This window comes from Rhinolophus ferrumequinum, chromosome 6 (genome assembly GCF_004115265.2).
Source record: "Rhinolophus ferrumequinum isolate MPI-CBG mRhiFer1 chromosome 6, mRhiFer1_v1.p, whole genome shotgun sequence".
NCBI lineage: Eukaryota > Metazoa > Chordata > Mammalia > Chiroptera > Rhinolophidae > Rhinolophus > Rhinolophus ferrumequinum.
Window position 1 is genome coordinate 10,687,627 of NC_046289.1, and position 24,181 is coordinate 10,711,807.

The 24,181-nt window shown below is 35.5% G+C and overlaps 1 protein-coding gene across 1 annotated transcript in view; it reads left to right on the forward strand.

The window, feature by feature from the left end:
• The first annotated feature begins 1,101 nt into the window (after positions 1-1,101).
• Positions 1,102-24,181, forward strand: part of TC2N (tandem C2 domains, nuclear) — a 39,898-nt gene continuing 16,818 nt past the window's right edge. The window contains exons 1-5 of the mRNA XM_033106846.1: positions 1,102-1,272; positions 15,233-15,355; positions 16,876-17,109; positions 22,786-22,953; positions 23,963-24,054. Of these exons, the coding sequence (XP_032962737.1) occupies positions 15,289-15,355; positions 16,876-17,109; positions 22,786-22,953; positions 23,963-24,054 (561 nt within the window). The 5' untranslated portion in view covers positions 1,102-1,272; positions 15,233-15,288. The remainder of the gene's footprint in view (positions 1,273-15,232; positions 15,356-16,875; positions 17,110-22,785; positions 22,954-23,962; positions 24,055-24,181) is intronic.

Below are 24,181 nucleotides of genomic sequence, written 5' to 3' on the forward strand. Positions count from 1 at the left end.
CTTTCCTCTTGGTATCCAAAGGACAGAGGATATTTCACACCAGAATTTCATCTGCTTTCAAGAAAAAGAAAAGTCAGCGGGCTCTTCTCGCATCTTCTGTTTTTCAAGTGCCTTTAACCCAAAATAATTCATATGGTAAAGTGGCATGTTTGGGGGTGGCATATTCTGCCACACTTCAGGTCAAATAAATTTCAGAAATGCAAGTAAAACAGAACTCTTAGTTCTGTAAATGCATCGTCAACAATGAGAGCAGCTATATTGTGTTTCTTTCCTCAGACTAATTTGACCTTGGGGTCTACACCACCCCCTTCACCCCCTACTCCAGCATCTCAGAGGGCCTGGAGATTAACAAAACCCACTTTGGGAAAGACTGCTTTCGAAGAAGAAAAGTATTACCTCTACTTCAATTTACAATCCATCGGCCTTTAAAAGTCGAGCTATTCATCAACAGATAATGTAGAAATTCTTTAATTTTCCAAGTACAGAGTTTAGATTCCCACCATGGGAGGCACGAAGAGCAAGGGCCAGCCAACTCCTTGCCAGGGTGCTAGAGGGGATTCCAGCTCAGAATGGGCGTGGGGCTTTGCAGTGGATACCTTAGATTTCTTCCAACATACCTACTGCTGGCAAGGTAGTAGGAGATGCAAAACCACAAAAGTGAAGAGATGCAGGCTGATTCTCAAAAACATTATAACTAGGATATAAACACTAAAGTCCATTAACACAACTAAGAAAAGTTTGTCTGCTTCCAAGAAAAGGGTGCAGAAATATCTCTGCGAAGAGAGCCTGCTCCTTCCTTTTCTATTTAGAGGTTCATCTGGTCAGTGGTTTTCCCTCTGTACCCCTTCTATCTTTGATCTCTCTTCTGATCCCTCAACACACTCCAAACTTCGCCCGACTCCACGTTGGACCTTTCCAGAGGGAAAAGCAGAGACCTGGAGCTGGAAGAGACGAGGCAGCGAGGAGTCGAGGGCGCAGGCGCAGTGCACTAAGGTACGCGGGCGGAGGGCCCCGCCCACCCAGGGCCCCGCCCACCCGGTCCGCGGCGCGCACCTCCCGCCGGGCGGGGCCAACCTGTGGGGACGGGGGCGGGGACTCGGGGCGCTGCCGAGCGAGGTGACTGCATTCCCGCGGGCTGAGACGGCTCAGCGCGCACTGCTTGGAGCAGGTAACCCGCCGCGGCCGCGCGGCGCCGCCTCAGCGCCGAGTGTGGCAGGGGCGCCCCTGGCCTGCGCGTGGAGCTCCAGCGGAGTGGGGAGCCGGCGGGCTCAGGTGCGTTGCGTGTCGCCGGCCTCGGCCGCTGCGCTGGTCTCCGGGAACCCGCTCGCGGGGTTTGGGTAGGGGGGTGGGGGGTGAGAGCGGTCCCAGCCTCATCGAGGTGTCCCCTTACCTCCAGCCTCGCGGGGCTGAGTGTGGAGCGACGGTTCGGCATGTTTTTTCGTCTCCTTTTTAAAAATTCATTTAATGTCGCCGTGGTTGGCGGCCCAGGTGACTGCTCCCGCGTCTCCTCTGCGACGCCTATTCTCCGGAGCCCTGAGGGAGACTCAGGACCCCTCGACAGCCGCGATCACCGTGGCCTGAAAGGCAGTGACTCTCCCTGTGGGGCAGGGTGGGCTGTGGGGCGATGCTGGGACCCTGCCCTGCCTTCTCCGGTCCGCCCGGTGGGGACCCCCGCACCGGAGGGAGGGGTGACCCTACGTCCCGTGGGGCCGGCCGCGGGCTGCGGACGACGGGCCCCCTGGTGGGCTCTGGGGAAAGGGAAGCGAACTTCCTTTGCCAGGAGAGTCCGATGAGAACTGATTAGCTGAGTGTTTCTATCTGTGATGTTTGTGAAACTTCTTGAAGCGGTGAAGGGGTGTTCAAATGTTACTTTCCTGTGGTTTTTGCAAAGCGTGAATTATCTACCGAGATAGATTTTAAATTTGGCTTCTATTCCAGTTTTTTTTTTTCTCCTTCTTTGCTATGGTTTCCTTTAAATAAGGGAAAATACTTGGATGAATTGTGGGCTATACTACACACAGACGTCCAGGTATATAGGCAAGATAGATGTCAAGCCAAAAACATTGGTTCCTTTAGAGTATTTAAAATACAGCATGTGAAAAGTTTGCTTTTGTATTTAAAATATTATACTGATTCTCACCTCATGCAGACAGTTAATAGAGTTCTGTAAAAAAAAGAAAAAAAAAGCCTGGAAATATATGAGAGTTAATAACAACACCCCTTGTTTACTGATTTCATATTTTGATATGTAACTTTGTCATGGTTAAAAATTGCTTTTTCAATGGAAGGAAATGTTGATATTGCTTGCTTTTGAGAGCTGGGATTCGAGATTTGCTTTTATTACCTTTTGTATTTTGTAGTTTTTGCTAATGACTACGAGTTACCTTCATAACTGGAGGAAATAGACTTCATAAAAATTTGCTCTTTTTTTAACCCTTTAAGAATCATAGTTTAAGGTATCTTGTATTTTATTGGCTCCTCTTGGATTATAATAAATTTAATTTACAAGTAAAACTAACAAATTGAGAGCCTAACTCAGGTTGAGAGAAAAATGAGTTTTTGAGATTCTTGCAAGACATCTGGCAGAGCTATCCAGTTGGCAATTTAATACATTGGTGTCGGGATTTTCTGAAGTCAGAATCAGAGTTGTAGATTCTGGAAGCATCTGGATTGTGGTAGTTAATTTTGTGAGGCTGGAAGAAATTATTCAAGTAGAATACAAGAGAGGAAAACAAAGGATGAGAAACACCAATATTTAAGTGAGAGGTAGAGCCAGTCAAGGAAACTGAGGAGCATTCAGGAAAGAAGGAGGAAAACTAGCAGACAGTGGTGTTATAAAAGCCAAGAGAGGAAAGAGTTTTAATGAGGAGAGAAATCTCAGAGTCAGAGGAATCAGGAAGATAGCTGATAAAGTGCCTATTGGCTTTGCCAGTTAGGAGAGGGTCGTTGATCTCAGCAAACATAATTTAAGTAAAATGATAAGGATGGAAGCCAAATTTGAATGAATTTGAGGGTTGAATAGAGGATGAAGAAATAAAGATAGTGAGAGTAGAATCCTCATTTTGAGAAGCAAAGATTAGAAGGAGTGACAGGGTGGTGAAAAGGAGTTTATATTCAGATTGGAAAGAATATAAGGAAAGTACCTTTATTTTAAAGTGCATTTCATAGCATTGTTCTCTCATGGTTAAGCAGCAGAAGCTGAGAGCAAGTCGCTGAGTGTATTGATAGAACTACAGGATAGTATTATAAGAAAGTATTTCGTCTCTCCCATTCAAATTATGAACACTATTTTAGGATATTTTGGTCTTTTGGGTTCAGGTGTTGTTACCAGTTTTAAAGCCATACTTTAACAAACTGTATTGGATTGTATTTCACCTGAGTTCCAGTACTTTAATACTCCCAACTCACTTTTAAGTCATGTGATTCCTTCATAGATACCTCAATGACTCTTCTAAAAATCTTATATAGGAATCATACACTTTGACTAAATCAGAACCCATACATCAATTAGGGTCTTTGCTTCAGTTCTTATGCATTCAAGGGAAAATGCTCTTAGAGTAAACTTTCTGTGTAATTAGAGTTCCACTTCCATCTTCATTGAAAGTTTAATTTTTTTTCAGATTAGTTTTATGTGTATGAAAATATGAAACGAATGGCTAACATTGGAAAAGGCCAATAATCAGGGGTTGACGAGATTGTAGAGAAACTGGAACTCTCATATCTTCTTGTAGAAGTGCGAATTGGCACAATCATTTTGGAAAACTTTCTGGCGGTATCTCCTAAAATGAAACATATGCGTAAATTATGCCCAGACTATATCTGACAAAATTCTAGAAATGCAGACTATTCTAAAGTACAGAAAACAGATCAGTGGTTACTCAAGGTTGGGGACAATGAAAAGTAAGGAGGGATGGGTTAAAAAGTGCGATGAGGAAACTTTGGGAGATGGTGGATGTATTTGTTGTCTTGATTGTGAAGATGCTTTCATCAGTGTATACATGTGTCTGACTCATTTAATTACATTTTAAATGTGCAATTTACGGTAAGTCAATTGTACCTCAATAAAACTATAAAAAAGAGTAAACAAAAATAGAGAGTGGAAGAAAACACACCACTTAAGTGTACAATTGACCTTTGAAGAACGCTGGGGTTTTGACCACCCACGCAGTCAAAAATCCACCTAAAATTTTTGATTCCCCCAAAACTTTACTAATAGCCTCCTGTTGACCAGAAGTCTTGCCGATAAACATAAATAGTTGATTAATGCATATTTTGTATATGTACTATATACACTGTATTCTTACAGTAAAGTAAGCTAGAGAAAAGAGAATGTTAAAATCATAAGGAAAATACATTTACAGTATTTATTGAAAAAAGCCACATATAAGTGGACTTATGCCGTTCAAACCAGTGTTCAGGGGTCAACTGTATTTCTTTTCAGTACTGTTGTTATCTTAGAGTGATGGGATTATTGATATTTTTCATTTTCTTCATATAGTTTTCTGTATTATATTTTCTACAACAACCACGTATTTACTTAATTTTTAAATGAGAAATTATTTCTTACGTGCAAAATAGTACTTTGACACACCTACAGAATTAGGAATACAAATAAAATAAATGCTCCTGTACCCATATCATACTTTAGGAATAATACCTAGTCAATATTTTTGAAGGGCTAATTATATCTTTCTTCTTGATTGTGTCTTTCTCTTTCCACACACCTTGATTTTCTATATAGTTTTACTACATACTCGTATGTATATCATTTAGTTTTGTCTATTCTATCACTTTTTGGGCACACATTATATTTGTGAGATTCATCTGTTGATGGGTATGGTTTGTTTACTTTTTAATGCTATACAGTTCATCGTGTGACTTTACCACTGTTTATCCATTCTCCCGTTAATGGATATTTGGGGGAGGGGAGGGGTTCAGTCTTCTTTTTTTAATTTAATTTTTACTTTTTGCCATTAAAAACTGACTGTGCTGACCATTCTAATCGATGTCTCTTTGTGTACGTATGCAAGAATTTCCCTGGCTTTTTGCCTGGGAGTAGAGTTGTGGATCTTTAGTTTTGCTAGATAATAAATTGTTTTATAGAGCGGTTGTACCAGTTTATATGACAAGTGGTGTGTTAAGTGTTCGCTTTGTTCTCCTTCTCAACAACATTGAGACATTTGTACAACATTTGTAATTATCTGAATTTTTTTCAACAGTCTTGTGGGTGACTAATGGTACCCCATTGGGAGTTTAATTTACATTTCCTTAATTACTAAACATTTTGAACCTTTTATAATTCCTCTTCTATAGGATGTCCATTTATGTCTTTTGCCAGGTTTTTTTTATCATTTAAAAATATCTTTTTAAAATTAATTTCTGGAAGGTTTTTTTTGTTTGTTTGTTTCTTAAATATGTATTCTGGGTACTAGTCCTTTGTCAGTTAAAATGTGGCAAATATCTTTTTCCCAGTCAGTAGCTTTTCTTCTTACGTTATAGTGGTTTCTGATGGACACATCGTAGTTTAATGGAGTTGAGTATGTCAGCCATTTTCTTATGATCAGTGCTTTCAGCATCTTGTTTTACAAATATTTCCCTTCCCTGAGGTCATAAAGATAGAGTCTGCTATTTTCTCCTAAGAGCTTGAAAATGTTGCCTTTCATATTTATGTCCTTAATCCTTGTGGAAATGATTTTTGTGTGGTGTGAAGTGGGGGTTCAGTTTCTTTTCTTCCCCATGTGGGTAAGCTTTTTTCCATCGTCATTTATTGAATATTCGGTTTTTCCTGCCGGTGGTTTGTATCATACGTTTTCTCAGGTCTCCTTGCCGTAATCTTATTTACTTTAGTTGTATACAGAGCCTCGATACTTAAGAGAACAAACACCCACCCACGCTTCTTAAAAACTAGACTCCCCCTCAAATCAATGTTCAATTTTTTTCCTGAAGTAAACTTGTAATTGTAGTATAATGTGTTATTTAAGTCTTAAATATCTACAGTAATCACAAGTAATACGAAAGCTGCTGTAATGTAGACTGTCTTTAGTTTTTGCAAATCCTGTCCTAACTCACTAGAAAATTTTGACTTGAAAAGCTAATAGAGGATTTTCATTTTGGGAATATAGTTAAGATATTTGGAAAAACCTTCGCACTGAAACTATAGCCAAGAATAGTGTATTTAAAAGAAAATGAAAAGGAATTGATATGTCAGAATCCAAGAGAAAGCTGAAAACCTGAGAGACTGAAGGAGCTCTTAAGTCTTACCTGCTCTGAGGGAATTTGCTCAACTCAGGGAAGTTGTTTGGGTTTGAGTAAGAACTTGGTAGATTTGCAGGATGGGAGGTAGAAGTCAGCCTGGGGCTCATTCAAGGTAAGCTAACAAGAGACTTTCTGCCCATAATTCTGGGATCCCAAAGGTCTGTGTTATCATGTAAAGGATGAAAACTCACTCTGTATCCTTCAAGGATATGCAATGAAAGTTGCCTCGATGCCAAGTAAAACAGAGGGGGAAAAAAAGCCTGTCCTTCAGAAGTTGCAGCCGTCAGACCATGAAAGAAATTCACGTCATCGCGGTGGTCTAAAAAAGTTTCAAAATGTGAATTTTTAAAAATCTTTTTTTTTTGGAGCTATAATTCACATACTATAAAATTCACCCTTTTAAAGTATACAATTCTGTGTTTTTTCATATATTCACAAAGTTGCACAATCATCATCACTATCTAATTCCAAAACATTTTCATCACCCCCAAAAGAAACCTTGTACCCCATTAGTAGTCACTCCTCATTCCTCCCCCACCCAACCCCTGGCTATCACTAGTCCACATTTTGTCTCTATGAATTTGCTGATTCTGGGCATTTCATATGAATGAAGTCATACAATATGCAGTCTTTTGTGTCGTGCTTCTTTCATTCAGCATAATGGTTTCAATGTTTATTCATGTAGGAGCATGAATCAATACTTCATTCCTTTTTATGGCTGAATAATATTCCGTTGTATGAATATACCACATTTTGTTTTTCCATTCATTAGTTGATGGATATTTGGGTTATATCTGTTTTTTGGCTATTATGAATAATTTGCTATAGACATTTGTATGGAAATATATTTTCCATTCTCATAGGTATATTTACCTAGGAGTGGAATTCCTAGGTCATATGGTAGCTGTTATATTTTTGAGGAACTGCCAAACTGTTTGCCAAAGCCGCTGTGCCATTTTTCATTCCCATCAATAATATATGAGGTTCCAGTTTCCCTATATCCTCGCCAACGCTCATTTTTATCTGTCTTTTTAATTATAGCCATCTTAATGTGTGTGAAGTGGTATCTCATTGTGGTTTTGGTTTGCGTTGCTCTAGTGACATTGAGAACCTTTTCATGTGTTTATTGCCATTTGTCTTCTTTGAAGAAACGTCTCTTTACATCCTTTGCCCATTTTAAAATTGCGTTATTTGTGAAGGCATGAATTTAAAATCATCTGGTTAGCAAATAGAAATATTCTCTGTAGGAACATACTCTCATCTTTGGCTTAAAGTTTTGAGGTCAATGAATATTGTCAAAGATAGCCCAAATACACACGCAAGTAAGACAACCTGAGCAAGAATCAGCAGAAACAATGGATAATTAGAAGTAAATTTACAAAAGCTTTATGTATTGGAATTACCAGTCATAGGTTATTAAAATAACTATGATGGGCTATTTTTAAGTAAATAAAAGACAAGTTTAAAAATAGATGCAGGGAAGAGGACACTTTAAAGTAACAGAGATCCAGAGCTTGTTGAAAAGAACAATAATTTCTGTTAATGAAAAATGCAGTACTAAAAACTCAAAACTCATTTTCCCCCCTTACCCCACCCCTTAAACTCATTTGTTGAGTTTAACCATAGATTAAGCAATTAGGCAAACCCCAAGAATGAATGAACTGGAATATAGATCAGATCATTCAGAATACAGCTCAAAGAGACAGAAGTAAAAAATGTAAGAGATTGAGAGACACAGAAATTAGAATGATCAGAATGAGAAGTTATAGTGAGAAAGTCTAATAAATTGGAATTTCTGAAAGAAGTAGAGAATGGGCAAAGCAATATTTAAAGAAATAATGAATGAAGATTTTTCATTCCTGGAAAATCTACCAGTACTGGTGGAAAGACACCAATCCACAGATTGGTTATTCCTTGATTGCTCAGTAGTAGTTCATTGTGTAGATAAAATGCAATTTGTTTATTCACCTGTTGATGGATATTTGATAGTTTTCAGTTTTTAACTATTTCAAACAGACCTTCTATGAACACTAATGTACAAGTCTTTGGATATCTGAGTTCTTTTTTCCTGAGTAAGTACTTAGGAATGGAATGTCTGCATCATATGGTAGGTATATGTTTAATTTAAGAAACTGCCAAACCATTTTATATTGCCACCAGTTGAATATGAGAGTTCTGTTTTTTCCACATACTTATAAACACTTGGAATGGTCAGTCCTTGCAATTTTATCTTTTTAAAGTATTTAGTATTATCTCATTGTAGTTTTAATTTGCATTTTCCTAATGACTACTGGTGTTGAACATGTTTTTGTGTGCTTTTTTGGCCACTTGCATATTTCTTTGAGAAGTGTCTGTTCAAATCCTTTGCCTATTTTTAAATTGTGATGTTTTCCTTTTTATTGTTGAGTTGTAATAGTTTTATATATTCTGGATATAAACTCATTATTGGATTTATGATTTGCTTATTTTTTTCTCTCAGTCTCTGAGTTGTCTTTTCATTTTTTTGATGGTGTGTTTTGAAGCACAAAGCTTGATTTTGTTTAATTTTGATTAAGTTTAATATATCAAAATTTTCTTTATTGCTGTGCTTTTGGTGTCATACCTAAGAAATCATTGCCTAATCCAAGTTCACAAAGAATTAATTACTCCTGTTTTCTTTTAGGAGTTTTGTAATTTTAGCTCTTACAATATAGATTTGTGATCAGTTTTGAGTTAATTTTTGTGTATAGTGTGTGGTAGTCATCTCATCCAAATTCTTTCTTTCTTTTCCTTTCTCTGTCTCTTTCATTTTTTTTTTTCTTGCATGTGGATAGTCAGTTGTCCCAGGACCATTCATTGAAAACACTGTTCTTTTTAAAGTCTTTTGGCACCTTTGTTAAAAATCAATAGACCATAAATGTAAGGGTTTATTTCTGGGCTCTCAGTTTTGTTCCATTCATCCTTATGCCAACATCAGTCTTAATTACTGTAGCTTTGCAGTAAATTTTGAGTTCAAGAAGTATATCTTCCAACTTTGTTCTGCTTTTTCAAGATTGTTTTGGCTGTTCTGTGTCATTTGCGTTTCCACATGAAGTTTAGGATCATTGTCAACTTCTGTAAAGAATCAGAAGGGATTTTTGTGGGGATTGTGTTGACTCTGTAGACAATTTGGGGGAGTATTGCCATCTTGATAATATTGTCTCCCAATCCATGAACATGGGATATCATTCCATTTATTGAAGTCTTCTTTAAGAACTTTCAATAATGGTTATAGTTTTCAGTGTACAAGTCTTGAACTTCTTCTCTTGTTAAAGTATTCCTAAGTGTTTTAAGTTTGTTTTTTTAATGTTATCATGAATGGAATGGATTTTTAAATTTCAGTTTAGATTGTTCATTGTTAGTTTATAGAAATAAAACTAATTTTTGTATATTAATCTTATGTCTTGCAACTGTACTCAACTTATTTATTACTTCCAGTGGTTGTTTTAGTGAATTCCTTTGACTCTTTTTATTAGGTTGTTGCAAAAGAAATTGTGGTTTTTGCAGTTATTTTTAACCTTTTAAACCACAATTACTTTTGCACCAACCTAATATTTATAAGATCAAGTTGTCTGTGAATAAAGAGAGTTTTATTTCTTCATTTCCAGTATGGACGCCCTTTATATCCTTCTAGTCCAATTGCTCTTGCTAGAATCTTCAGTACAGTGTTGAACAGAAGTGGTGTGAGTGGACATCCTTGTCTTTTGTCTGGGCTGAGAGGGAAAGCATTCAGTCTTTTAGTGGCTGCTATGATGTTTACTGTAGGTTTTCATAGATGCTCTCCATTATGTTGAGAAGATTCTCTTCCATTCCTACTTTGATTAGCTTTTTTTCTTTATCATGAATGAGTATTGGATTTTTTCAAACCTTTTTTTGGGGGCGGAGGGGTATCTATTGAGATGATCTTGTAGTTTTTGTCCCATATTCTATTATATAATGTATTACATGAATTGATTTTCAGATGTTAAACCAATCTTGCGATCTGGGATAAGTCTCACTCGGTTATGTACATTCTTTTGGTATATTCCTGGTTTGCTAGTATTTTGTTGAGGATTTTTGTGTCTGTATTCATGAGGGATATCCATCCTTTTACTTTTAACTTATTTGTGTCTTCATAGGTACATTTTTTGTAACCATGATATAGTTGGGTCATGCTTTTTTATCCAATCTGTCTCTGCCTTTTAATTGTTATATTTAGAACATTTAAACTTAGTGTGATTATTTGTGTGGTTAGATTTTAAATTGATCATCTTGCAGTTTTCTGTTCATTCCACCTGTTCTTTGTTCCTCCTTGTTCAGTCATCTTGCTATTTGTTTTCTATTCATCGCAGCTGTTCTTTGTCCCTCACTTATTTTTTTCTGCTTTAAAAAAACCATTAATTGAGAATTTTTTTGGTATGATTCCATTTGATCAACTTTGGGCTTATTAGCTAAACCTCTGTTTTTTATTTTATTTTAGTGGTTGATTTTGGGTTTTTAGTACATATCTTTCTTTAACTTTGCATCGTCTACCCTCAAATGGCATTTCATACCACATCACATCTAGTACAAGGACCTTACAATGGAATCCTGTTTCTCCCCACATCACCATGTTATTATTTTTGTGTAAGCATCAATAATCTTTTAAAGACATTTAAATAATAATCAATCTTATACATTTATAGCCATGATGCTCTTGTGTAGATTCACATTTCCATCTGGTATAGTTCTTCTGCATGAAGAGTGTCCTTGAACACTTCTTGTGGTGTGTGGATCTGCCGGTGGTGCATTCTTTCAGTCTTTCTGTGTCTGAAAAAGGCTTTATGACCCTTTCCTTTTTGAAAGATTTTCTCCCGGTGTCAAATTCCACATTGACAGGTTTTTTTTTTTTTTTTAGTACTTTAAAGATTTTTCTCTGTTCTTTTCTTGCTTGTATTGTTTCCAGTGAGAATTATGCTGCTATTGTTTCTTTGTTCCTATAGGAGTATATAACACATCTTCTTTTTTCTAACTGCTTTTCAGATTTCCACTTCATCACTGGTTTTGAGCCGTGTTATTATGATGTTTGTTGGTGTAGTTTTCTTCGTAATGCCTGTGCTTGGTGTTTGTTGAAGTTCTTAGATAGATCTGTGGTTTGTAATTATCAAATTTGGATAATAGTTTCCAAATATTTTTTTCTTTATATTTATTCTTTCAGTCTCCTTCATGGATTTCAGTTACATGTATATTAGGTTGCTTGAGATTGTCCCATGGGTCACAGATGCTGTTTACATTTTGCTTTCTTTATTCTTTCTTCTCTCTGTTTTGTTTTGGATAGTTTCTATAACTGTGTCTTTAAGTTCATTAGTCTTTTCTTTTGCAATAGCTAATCTGCTGTTAATCCTATCCATTGTATTTTCCCATCTCAGACAGTATAGTTTTCATTTCTTGAAGTTGAGTTTGGGTCTTTCTTTATATCTTTAACGTCTCTACTTTTTGAACATACAGAATCCAGTTATAACTGTTTTAATGTCTTTAACTGCCTTGTCAATTCTGGGTTAGTTCCAGTTGATTAATTTTTCTCCTCATTATTGCTTATATTTTTTTGCTAAATTTTGTTAATGTTTTATTGGATGCCAGACATTGTGCATTTTACCTTGTGTACTACATATTTTTCAATTTCTGTAAATATTTTTTGTTTGGGGAGATAGTTAAGCTTCTTGGGAATAGTTTGATATTTTTGAGCCATGCTTTTACAGTTTTATAGGTGGAAGCAGATTAGTGTTTAGTTTGTAGTCTAGGGTGATTTGTTCCCCACCACTGAGGTAAGACCTTTCTGAGTACTCAGTCAGCTGTGAATTACAAGAGTTTTCCAGTCTGGTTTGTGGGAATGGCATGACCATGTTTCCCCGAAAATAAGACCTAGCCGGATCATCAGCTCTAATGCATCTTTTGGAGCAAAAATTAATATAAGACCTGGTCTTATTTTACTATAATATAAGATTAGGTCTTATATCATATCATATCATACCAGGTCTTATATTAATTTTTGCTCCAAAAGACACATTAGAGTTGATGGTCCTGCTAGGTCTTATTTTCGGGGAAACAGGGTATTACTGACCTTGGTGAGTGCTCGTTATGGTTTTTGTAATCGTTTCTGGTGGTTTTCCTCCAGCCTTGTGTAGATTCTTGGCAGGCATGCTCTGATCTGTGTTCTGCTGAATACCTGAGGGGGACCCTCTGCTCATGTCTGGTTCTCTCTGTGTGCACCTCTGTACTGTTCTGTCATGCAAACTCTAGCTGCCTTATTCTTATGCATGCAAATCAATGTGTTTCCTTTTCTGCATCCCTCCCCCATCTTCACCAACTCATTTGGGATGACTTAATGCCATCAACGTGGAGGACTTTTCCCCCAGAAGTAGGAATCATTTTAACGAGTCCTCCCACATTCCCTTCATGATTAATGTGAAGTATTTGCAAGCTGACTGGGGTCAGATTTGTAGTCTGATGAGCACGTTACTTGTATTTATGTGAGCTAGTTATTGTACTTTGTTTCCTTATCTATTGACTGTATATTTGCTGAGTTCCAGCTATATTCCCAGCATCATACAGGGTGCTGAATGTTAAATAGAAAGTGAGTACAATATTGTTTCTGAACACTTTATATTCTAGCAGGGGAAATAGAACAGGTCTCGGGTCTCACAAATGTCAAGAAAAATGTAATTATTTTCTTAAGTTCACTAGATGTTTAGAGATGAGAGAAATTTATATGACTTGAGAGGTCAAGGAGTGCGCTAAACTGGGGCCGTAAAGGGCTTTTGAAAATGTATAAATTTTTTAAAACAGAAATCAGTTATAATATGTAATGGAAGAAAAGGTGCTATTATAAAAGCTAAACAAATTTTATAGGCATATGATTAACAAGAAAAGTTCAAAATTTATACAATAAGGAAAACTATGAAAACTCCCAAAGATACACAGATTTGAACAAATGTAAAGATATACCTATTTATGGGTAGAAAAACTCAACATCCTAAAGATGTCAACTTTTTTCTAACGAAATTTATAAATTTAACATGAACCCAGTGAAAGTACCATTAGATTTTTCCTCCTAGGGCTAGAGAGGTTATAAAGTTCATTTGCAAGAATAGCTAGGAAAACCCTGGAATTGCAGATCAATAAGGATGGGAGGCTAGCCCTACTAGATATTAAAACATATTATAAGCCTTTATAATTAAAAATATGCGGTGTTGGTGCAGGAAAATACAGAGCAATTGAAAGCAATAGAAAATACAGAAATAAATCCAATTGCGTGTAGAAATTTAGTCTATAACAACGGCAGCATCCCCTCTCTCTCGCTCAGTCTGTCTTGCATAGCAGAAAACACCATCATCAAAGTAAAAAGACAGTGACAAACTGGAAGAATGTTGGCTACTTATATCACGGACAGTGGGTTAATCTCAAATATATGAAGATCCTTTAAAAATTAGTAAGAAAAGAAGCGATAGCTTTATAGAAAGATGGGCAAGAGATAAGAGCGAGGTCATAGAGACAGATACAGGTTAGCCTTAGATGAATAGGTCCCCAGCCTCACTTCTTATGAGAGAGATGCAAATTAAAACAACATAAGATAGTATTTCTTTTTGAAATCACGTTGGCAAAAGTCCAGCATTTTGACACTTTGCTGGTGACAGAAATAGGTACTCTCATACATTGCTAGTGGGAATGCAAATTGGTGGCACAACTTCGGAGAGAAATTTAACTATTAAAGAAAATTACACATATCTATCTACCTTTTGACCCAGTAGTCACGTCTCTAGGACTCTGTATTACAGATATACACTGGGAAATATCTGAAAATATGTGTGCACAAAGCTACTGTCACTATTTCTAATAGCAAAAGACTGGAAACAATCCATATTTTTATCTTGATTTCAATGAAACAACTATGAAAAAATTTGACACCATAGGAGAAATTTAAACACTGACTGGGGAGGATTGTTTAATTAAATACTTTAGATATGATATTTCTATTATGGTTATGTTTTTAAAGTACTTTTAAAAATATTTGATATGTTAGCGTCCATTATAGTTACTATTTGTTTTGATGCTGAAATTGATCCATCTTTAGCCTCTTGAAGTTCGTGAGGTCCTTCTGCCACATCTTTTAGAGAGCATTACTTAAGTATTTATGGATGAAATTATATGATTGGAATTTGTTTCAAAAGAATCCAAAGGACAAGTTGAGTGAGGAAGTAGAGCTGAATTAAGATTTGCCATGAGTTGATATTTAGTTTGGGTCATAGGGGTTTTATTACACTATTCTGTGTTCTTTTGTATACATTTGAAATTTCCCACGCAATGTACAAAGTTTAGGTAGGCATAAATGAAGCGAGTGCATTTAGAAAGAAGTCATTGAGAGCAAGGTGGGCAATTGGACATGAAGTTCTCATATAATTTTGTATTTCTGGTTAATTTAAAACAGACTCCCTTTATTTCCAGTATATCATGTTTGTGTCTTAGTTTGCTGGTAACATGTGTGATACAGTGATAACAGATTTTTTTTCTGTTAGTGTAATTCTAAACATTAGACTAACTCATAAAGTATGAAGTTATTTATTGGCCCCCATTATGGGGCCTTGGGGTTTACAAAAGAATTGATTTGAAGGAAGTGAATTTTTTCTCATACTTTTTTTAAGAGTACCATATTATCTTTCAAGTTTTGCTTGGATGTCACTTTCGATAAACGAAGCTAAAGAGAAAACTGAGTGGAATTTTTCTTTTTTTCAGATTTGACATTGCGATTGTTCATTTAGTAATTTTTAAGCATGTCATCTTATTAATTTATAAGGAGTCCAGGTTATACAAAATTACAAGTAGGAGCAAAAATCTATTTTGCTGTGAACATTTGAACTTCTTAGAAAGACAGACGATATTTATTTAGTGATACTTAATGGCATTAAGCATGATCATTTTAACTTGTTTTCTATTCTACCAACAGATTAATATTAAAATTGGAAGCTTACATATTTTGCTGGATATTGGAAATTGAATATAATGGCAACAGAGTTCATAAAGAGTTGCTGTAGAGGATGTTTCTATGGTGAAACAGAGAAGCACGGCTGTGAGTTTGTTTTGCTTTGACTTCAACAAACATTTAATGTTTTCTTTACTTGTGGCATTTTGTAGTATGAGGATAAATGAATCGCATTTCCTAACTTCGTGGGGGAGGCAGAAACATAAATATAAGGCACAATAGGTAAGAAAATACCCGGGAGCATAGGGGAAAGAGAGATGAATTCAACCCAGGAGACACCCTGGGGCAACACCACCAAGAAAATGGCATTTGGCGTGGAAAGTCTGAAGAGGATTTTAGCCAGCTGAGTGGGAAGCAGGAAGTAAGAGAAGGTGAGGACTGCACAGGAGTGTTCCAGGTGGATGAAATAGCACAGGCAAAGGCGGGCAATGACGAGTGGTGGGTGTGTTTGGGGGACAACGTATTCTGGCAAATGTTTTAAATGTTTAAAAAATGCCTTTCGTGAATGACCCAAGGGGAGAAGAGACCCATAACTTTATTAGACCCACATTTATCAAGGACTCCTGGAGATCACCCTTTTCGTTGCATGGTTTCCTCATCTCTTCAGGGTATGCCTGGAACTTTATTTTACATGGACTCTTTCTTGTATTTCTTAGTCTAGAGCAGGGGTGTTCAAACTGCGGCCCGCGGGCCAACTGTGTCCCGCGATCCTTTTTTTATTGGCCCGCAGCAAATTCCAAAAATATATTTAGTTTACTTAAATAAACCAGGTGAGGCAATACGTACTTCACCTCGAGTGAGTGGCCCGGCTGTTTGTGTATTTTACCGAATATGGCCCTCGGTGAAAAACGTTGAAAAAAGTTTGGACACCCCTGGTCTAGAGCATAGTGTCCTAGTATATTTGAGTACAAAGACTTCTGTTTTGCATGAAAACATTTCTTACATTCCTGCACAATGGTAGTTGTATTTTTATCCATTCTACAGACAATACTGTTTATACCTAAAGATTAACTCTGGGTGTCCCTTACCTCCCCGTCCTAAGTCATGCATTTTAGGAATTACATATCGTTCTAGAGAATGGACAAAATAGGTCAGGGAAGCTAGCACAAGGAGAGTTGCTGTTATATTAGGGTATGTGTATTTTATTTTGTGATTTGGTGAAGATTGACCTTTAGCTTCTTTCCAGAATTGCTTTATGTATTTAAAACTGCTGTTAACCATTAGTGTTGATAACAAGAATTGCTTTGTTGAGAATATTTTTAAACAACTAGATTTTACTTGAAAGTATTGTGGAATTAGCTACAAAATAAACTTGTCTTCCATCTCTGAGCTCTTGTGGGAATGAGACTCTTGAAAATCTGCTTTTACCATTACGATAAGTTAATATACTTTGACAATAGTCTATTAATTGCTCAACTATTGGCTGGACAGAATTAATGTGGAGTCCAGAAGTGCTTGATAGGACCCAAGAGTAGTTCATGTATCAGCAGTTTCTTCTAAAATGATTAAATAAGTACCAAAGCATGTTAGGTTTAGATTATTATTATATAAATTTACGTGCATATTGGTAATTTTTTTCTTTTTTTCTCTCCTTCTTTTATATGCAGTTTCCGTGGAAAAAGACTTTAAAACAGCAGTCTCAAATAGCCAAAATACAACTGTCTGTATAGCTCCACTGACTTCTGTTTCTGTAAAGCCTCAGCTGGGCTGTACTGAAGATTATTTACTTTCCAAATTACCGTCTGATGGCAAAGAAGTACCATTTGTGGTGCCCAGGTTTAAGTTATCTTATATTCAGCCCAGTACACAAGGAACTCTTTCACATCTGGAAGAACTTGAAGGTAAACAATGAAATGGCATGGTTTAAAAATCAATAGGCAGCATTTAAATGCTGTTACTGCTACTGTTTTGTTCTTTCGTATCTTCAGCATAAAGATGTATTTTTTATATGCAATTTTACCTTTTGCTTTTTATATGGTTTGCTCTTCCTATAGAGGAACTTAATGTGCAGTATTTTTGAAAGGTCCCATTATGAAATCTGATCATAATACAACACATTTGTGTGTAGATTTGGCCTTTCTTAAAGGAATAATGTAATTATTAGGTTGGTGCAAAAGTAATTATGGTTTTTGCAGTTATTTTTAACCTTTTAAACCGCAGTGACTTTTGCACCAACCTAATGTAATGCATCGGTTATCCTTCACTGATCTAGAACGGAAAAAAATAGAGGAATTATTCTGTATTTGATCAGTAAATATAGTAAACATTCCTATCTACTATTTTCTAAAATTTTATGTAAAGAGAAATAAGGAAGCAATGAAGTAGTCCTTCTTCCTTCCTTTTCCATCTTTCTTTACAAAGATGATTTATAGACTTCCCAGTCGATAAATACACTTTCCAATCTAAATACACTTCTCAGTCTAAATAGCTGCTTGAATAAGGTAGATGCATTGGCTGAGTTTTGTCTGATGTTGTAGAAGCCAATGGACTAAGGAAGAGGAAACAACATGTAACTCTTGTGGTATTTTAAAAATAATTTTAGTACATTCAAATACTGTCAGTCATTATGATTTTTCCCCTCAAAATTTTATTATGAAAAATGTCAGACATACAGAAAAATCTGAAAGACCTTAATGGTGAATACCTATACATCTATCACATAGATTCTTTCATTTACATTTTACTGTACTTGTTACCACATTTCTGTCCATCTATCCATTCCTCTATCCATTATTAATCCTTTTTTTGTGGGGGAGAATGCATTTCAGAGTAAATTGTCGACCTCGGTACAACTCCCTCTTAATACTTAAGCATGTGTATATATCATTGACTAGAGTTCATTATCTGTTTAGGTTTCTTCTTTCAACATTAACTTTACACACCATGAGCTGCCCAAGTTTTAAGTGTGTATTTTTTCGGTTTTGACAAATGTATATACCAATGTAATCCAAATCTTATCAAGATCTAGAATATTTCTTCAAATATTTTTTTCTGCCCCTCTTCTTTCCCTCTTTTTCTGGGATTCCACTTACTCATGTGTAGGACCGTTTGATGTTGTTTTTATGTATCTCTGAGACTTATTTTTTTTTCCAATCTTTTTTTCTCTCTCTCTTCTTCAGATTGGATAATATTAATCTATTTTCAAGATCATTGTCTCTTTCCTTTGTTATCTCCATTCAGCTGTTAAGCCAATCAGTGAATTTTATATTTTAAGACATTGGGTGTTTTTGTCGTAGAATTTACATTTGGTTCTTTTTTATAGTTTCTGTCTTTGCTGTGATTTCTTGTTTTGTTTTTTATTTTCATTATTGTGAGCCTGTTTCTTTCATGTCTTTAAGCTTTAACATCTTTTGTCTGCTAGTTCTACCATCTAGGTCATCTAGGTTTAGAGTCTGTGTATTTTTTCTGTGAGAATGGGTTACGTTCTCCTGTTTCTTTGTGTTTGAGGTGACTTTGGATTGTATTCTGAATGTTGGATGTTATGTTGTAGACTCTAGAATCTGTTATATTACTCTGAGGGTTTTTATTTGTTTATTTTTTTCAGCAGGCAGTTAACTGGGTTGGACTCTGCAACTTGGTTGGTGGCAACTCTTACCTCAGCTTAGTTTTATTATCCTTAGTTGGAGGCTGTCCCACACATGTGTGGTTGAGGGATCAGCCAGATATTTGAGCAGTCTTTACTCCCAGAATTTGGGGCTCTCTTCTTTCCAAGATTCCCAGCATACGTTCTAGCAGCTGTGATTGCTCTGAAGTCTGCCTTCTGGTTTTTCAGGCCAGAAAAACTGGATTTTCTATTGGAGTTTTACCTGCCCAGCTCAGTGCCAACTATGGCCCGCCCGCAGGCTAAAAGTTGTTAAAAATGGGTAACTAACTTTGTGAGATTCCCCTTTTTCACAGAGTCAAATCCTGTCCAGAATCTGCATTGCTTTTTTGTTCACTTTCCAGTGCCATCACAGTTTTTTGTTTGTTTTATTTTGGTCTAGAGTTTAGTGTTGTTATCTACAGGAGAGTTGGGTCTGGTAGGGATGACTTTTTTTTTTAAAGAAACAAGGAAAGATGATCTTAGTGCCTTGTTTTTCATATATCAGTAGTGTCTTTAAAAAAATAGTTTTTAAAAGCTCTGGCTCACAGGATACTATGATCAATTGACTTTTCTCTTTCTCTCATACTTGTTTAACAACGCTGGTATTAAACTATATAAGTAGTTTTGTAATTTTTTTTATTCACATAATGTATTATGAACATGTTTTCATATTTATTGCTTTTTAATGGCTCCATAGTATTAAATCATATGGACTTACCATAATTTATTTAATAAATTCCCTATTCTTAGACATTTAGAGTAGTTTACGTTGTTACCTTCATATTCAGAAAACAAGTAAGAAACATCTACCTGGCAATATGTGATAGTTTTTCTTTTGTCTTTTTTTTTCCCCTCCTATCAATAGAACACATTACTTTTTGAGTGAATGAGTTAGAAATTGGTTTATGCTTATAGGCTCACTGAGGATGTGGTGAAGCCATCTGATTTTTAACATATTGGAGAGAAAATTACTTTATATAGCTAGAATCAAGAAAGTATTCCTGGTACCTAATTATAAAAGTCAAATGTGTGCAAGCTGTATGTGCGAGTGATGGGCTGATGTGGTGATTGTGAAAAGATAGGGGAGACCGCTATCAATAATGACTAAAATTATGTTTCAAATATTTGGAATTCGTTTTGTTGCATTGCTTACTTGCTAATGAGTCTGAGTACAGCTGTAGCTTACCGCTTTGGTAACAATTCTAGCATTATTTTTCTGTGCCTGCTTTATTTATTATCTATCTACCTACCTATCTATCCATTAAGAGAATGCATTTTGAATTAATATTGAAATTTTAAATAGTGCTTTTGAGAGGTGTAAGCAATTGTGTAACTTTACATCTAGTTTTATAGCACTGTGGTTCTGTAAATTCCTCTTGAACTTAAAAAATGATATCACTGTCTACTGAGGGGAAAATTGGAATTTTGTAGTGGCTTACTTGCAAAGGAAAAATAAAATCAGAATATTCTTTTTCTAAGTATAGCATATAAAGGTAGTGAGTCATTTGTGGTGCTACCACTCTTGACAGTGCTGTTCTCGTTACCATAAACAGACTGTTATAGCAGCGTTTGTGCGCGGAATGATTTACGCCTTAGCCTCTGAGGGCGCAGGCTCTTTGTAAGGCTCTGGCTTCGTTGCTCCCTCTTGGCACCTTTCTGCCTGCGTACAGTGCTTGGAATGGACACGTAGGTATTTGAACCAGGACGAGGATAAAATCTCATAACCCCGTATTTTTTCTTTTCTGAACTCAGTGTGAAGCTACCAGTTTTGTTTAGCCTAAAATTCAGAAAAGAGTAGTTTATAGTGTGGAGTCTGTTTTAAGTGGGACAAAAAGAATTAAAACATGGCAATAATTGAAACATTTAAAAAACTTTATTTTATGTGTATATATTATTTCCAACGTGATTAGCTTCAAAAGGAATTTGATCTATTGTTTCGTCCTTTTAAAACTGTGAAATATAAAACACATGTAGAAAAAAGGAACAGAAGTATACAGCTCAGTGATTTATTACAAAGCAAAACATGTGTATAGTCACCAGTCAACGAAATAGCTTATTACCAGTAACCCCAAAGCTTCCATCTTCCCCCTTTTTGTTCATTCCAGAGTAATCAATCTCCCAGTAGTTATAATCATCACTTTCTTGCTTTCTTAACTTTTTACCACTTAAGTACATATTCCAAAATATTATAGTTTAACTTTTTCTGTTTTCTGACCTTTATATAAATGAAATTTATATATTCTTTTGTTTATGGCTTCTTTCATTCAACATTATGTTTGTGAAATTCATTCATATTGTTAGTAGCTTCAGTTTGTTTTCATATCTGTACAGTGAGTGTATTTATCTGTTCGATTGTATTCCAAATGGCATGATACACAGTAGTGTTTCTGTAGAGCATTCTGTAAGGTATTTTTATGTAGTAAGTATATACTACAGTTCATCTGTTTTGCTGTTGATGGACATTTGAGTTTTTTCCAATTTTTGGCAATTATGGATAATGATGCTTATGAACATTCTTGTACATATCTCTTGCCGCACATGTGCAAGTATTTCAGTTGTGTGTATGTCCCAGCATGACATTATTGGATCAGAGGGTATAAACATCTTCTGCTTTAGTAGAAATTAGCAAACTGTTTTCCACAGTGATTGTATCGATGTACATTTTTACCAGCAGAGTATGATAGTTCACACTGCTCTGCTTTCTTGCTACCACTTGGTATTGTCAGGCTTTTTAATTTAACCATTCTGATGAACAGGTAGTGGTATCTTATTGCAGTTTTAATTTACATTTCCCTTGTGACTAAGGAGATGGAGCACCAGGTCATGCTTATTGGCTATTTGGAGAGCTTCTCGTCTGAAGTGCCTGCTTAAGTCTTAAGCCAATTTATATACAGGCTTGCTTGTCTTTTTCTTATTGATTTGTGGGAGTTCCTCATTCTTGCTGGATATGAGCCCTTTGTCAGTTATATTTGTTGCACATATCTTCTCTCACTGAATGGGTTAACTCGTCTTTTAACAAATGGGAAATTTCAGTTTTAATGTAGTTCTGTTTATTAACTTTTTTATGATTAATGCTATATTCTATTTCATTAATTGAGAGCTACAATCCATGTGGAATTAATTTTTTGTGACTATGCTTAGTTGGGATGAAAGGTTTTTTTTCTTCTTCCTATATCAATATCCAATTGTCTTATCACCTTTTAGCAAAACGATTGTTCGTTTCCCACTGTTGTGCAGTGCTGCATTGATTATAAGTCAAGTTTCCATAAAGTGGGTGTCTCTTTCTGGGCCTTCTATTCTGTCCCATTGATCTTATAATTATGCCAAATTCTGTTCTTAACACCCAGTAGAGCAAATCTTTCAATCTTGTTTTTCTTCTTAAAGATGACCTTTTTTGGTCATTTTTGGTCCTTTGTGTTTCAATATAAATATTTTTCTATTCAATTTGATTTCTAACTTTATTGCATTGTGGTTAGAGAACATATTGTGTGTGATTTCAATCGTCTAAAATTTTTTGAGACTTGCTCTGTGTATCTCATCATGTGGTCAGTTTTTATAAATGTTCTGGTATTTGTGAAAAGAGTACATCTCCGAAAGAAGAGGATAATCTAACTTAAAAGATATCCTTTGTATAAGTAGAAAAATAAAAGGAAACTGATTACAAACTACAGACTTGTCCACATTTAGGAATATGGACAAGAAAATATGCCAAAAATTTACCAGACTGTCTTGAGAGCAGGGTTCATGGCTGATCTCTGGCAGGATACGCCACACAGTTAGAGCTCAGTAACTCTGCTCTTTTTTTTTTGAGATATCAAGTGCATGTGAGTTAGTATTACTCGAGACAAATTTTTTTTTTCCTTTGCCTTGAATGGTGTTGGCTAATAACTCCAAGAAAAGGATGTTGTAAAACTTTAGAATCCTTTGCTTTCAGGATCTGCCAGAGCATCTTTTGGAGACCGAAAGGTAGAACTTTCCAGTTCTTCCCATCATGGATCCAACTATGATGTATATAACCCATTTTATATGTATCAGCACATTTCACCAGATTTGAGTCGGCGCTTTCCTCCTTGTTCCGAAGAGATGAGATTATATGGATCAGGTTTGAAAAAAAATTTTTTTCCTCTTTGTGTTTCTCTTTTAACAAACGTAGAAATCAAATTAAATCTAAGGCTCTGGAAGAAATTATTCTTATTATGAAAAATTTTTTAAAATAAGAGAAAAGCAGTCTTCAGAAGTGATGTGACAAACACTATGACTTCCTTGTAGTTGTATATCTAATAAAAAAATGGAAAGATTAGTAAGTTATATGTGTTAGTAGTTCCAAATTCAATTTTATTTTTCCTTTTTTGAAAGTTTTGTTTACAGATTATTTTGTAAATTCTATAACAGATATTTACTAGCTTTTTCCTTTTCTGCTCTATTCGGTGAAAATGGTGAATTTGGAAACTCATGATATGATTAGAAATGTAAACAAAGAAAATAGAAAATGCCTATATGATTTTAGAACTTTCTTAGTTTCATATTTGAGACTACATCAGCTATAGTCTATCTTGTATATATCTGATTCACAAAATTCTCAGTTTTTCCTGTCTTTTATCTATCTATCTATTTCAGCCCTGAATTCAGGATGAGGTAATAAAAATAAAGCAGAAGTATTTATTTAAATATTTATTTCAACACTGTGCTAGAATATACAGTTAGTATACAGAGTTCCATTCTTCCAGTATTTTGCAGTTTAGGAGGGAAACTAGAGATACAGGAACATAGTAGGATTCAGTATTGATTTTTTTTTTTTCCTTTTATAAGTGCTCATTAAATAGTTGAACTACATTTAGCACAGAGGACTTACATCCTCTTAGATTTTTCTTCTGGGGTGAAGAATTGGGGAATGTAAGGAAAAAGAATGAATTTTCCGAAAATGCATTGTTCGATTTATGTTGGTTTCTGTTTCAAACAAACATAAAATAATTGAAAAAAGTTTTTAAGTTCGTTAGAAGGCTTTATCTCTTATGTTGATTTACATATAATATTCATGATATAAATTAAGTAGAATTCCAGTGTTTCTTCTTTGTTATAAAAATAAGTAATTTTCTCATGTACCTTTGTAGTCTGTGATTTAAGGACCAACAAACTCCCTGGTTCTCCTGGGCTAAGCAAGTCTATGCTTGATCTTACAAGTTCTTCTCAGCGGTTCATCCAGGTAAATTGTTTATATATAGTTAATTATATTCGATAACTTATTTTCAAGCTAAAAATTCAGAAATGTATGAATTACATTAGGGACTACATATTGTATATCTTTTGTAGATGTATCTATTCTAATATCT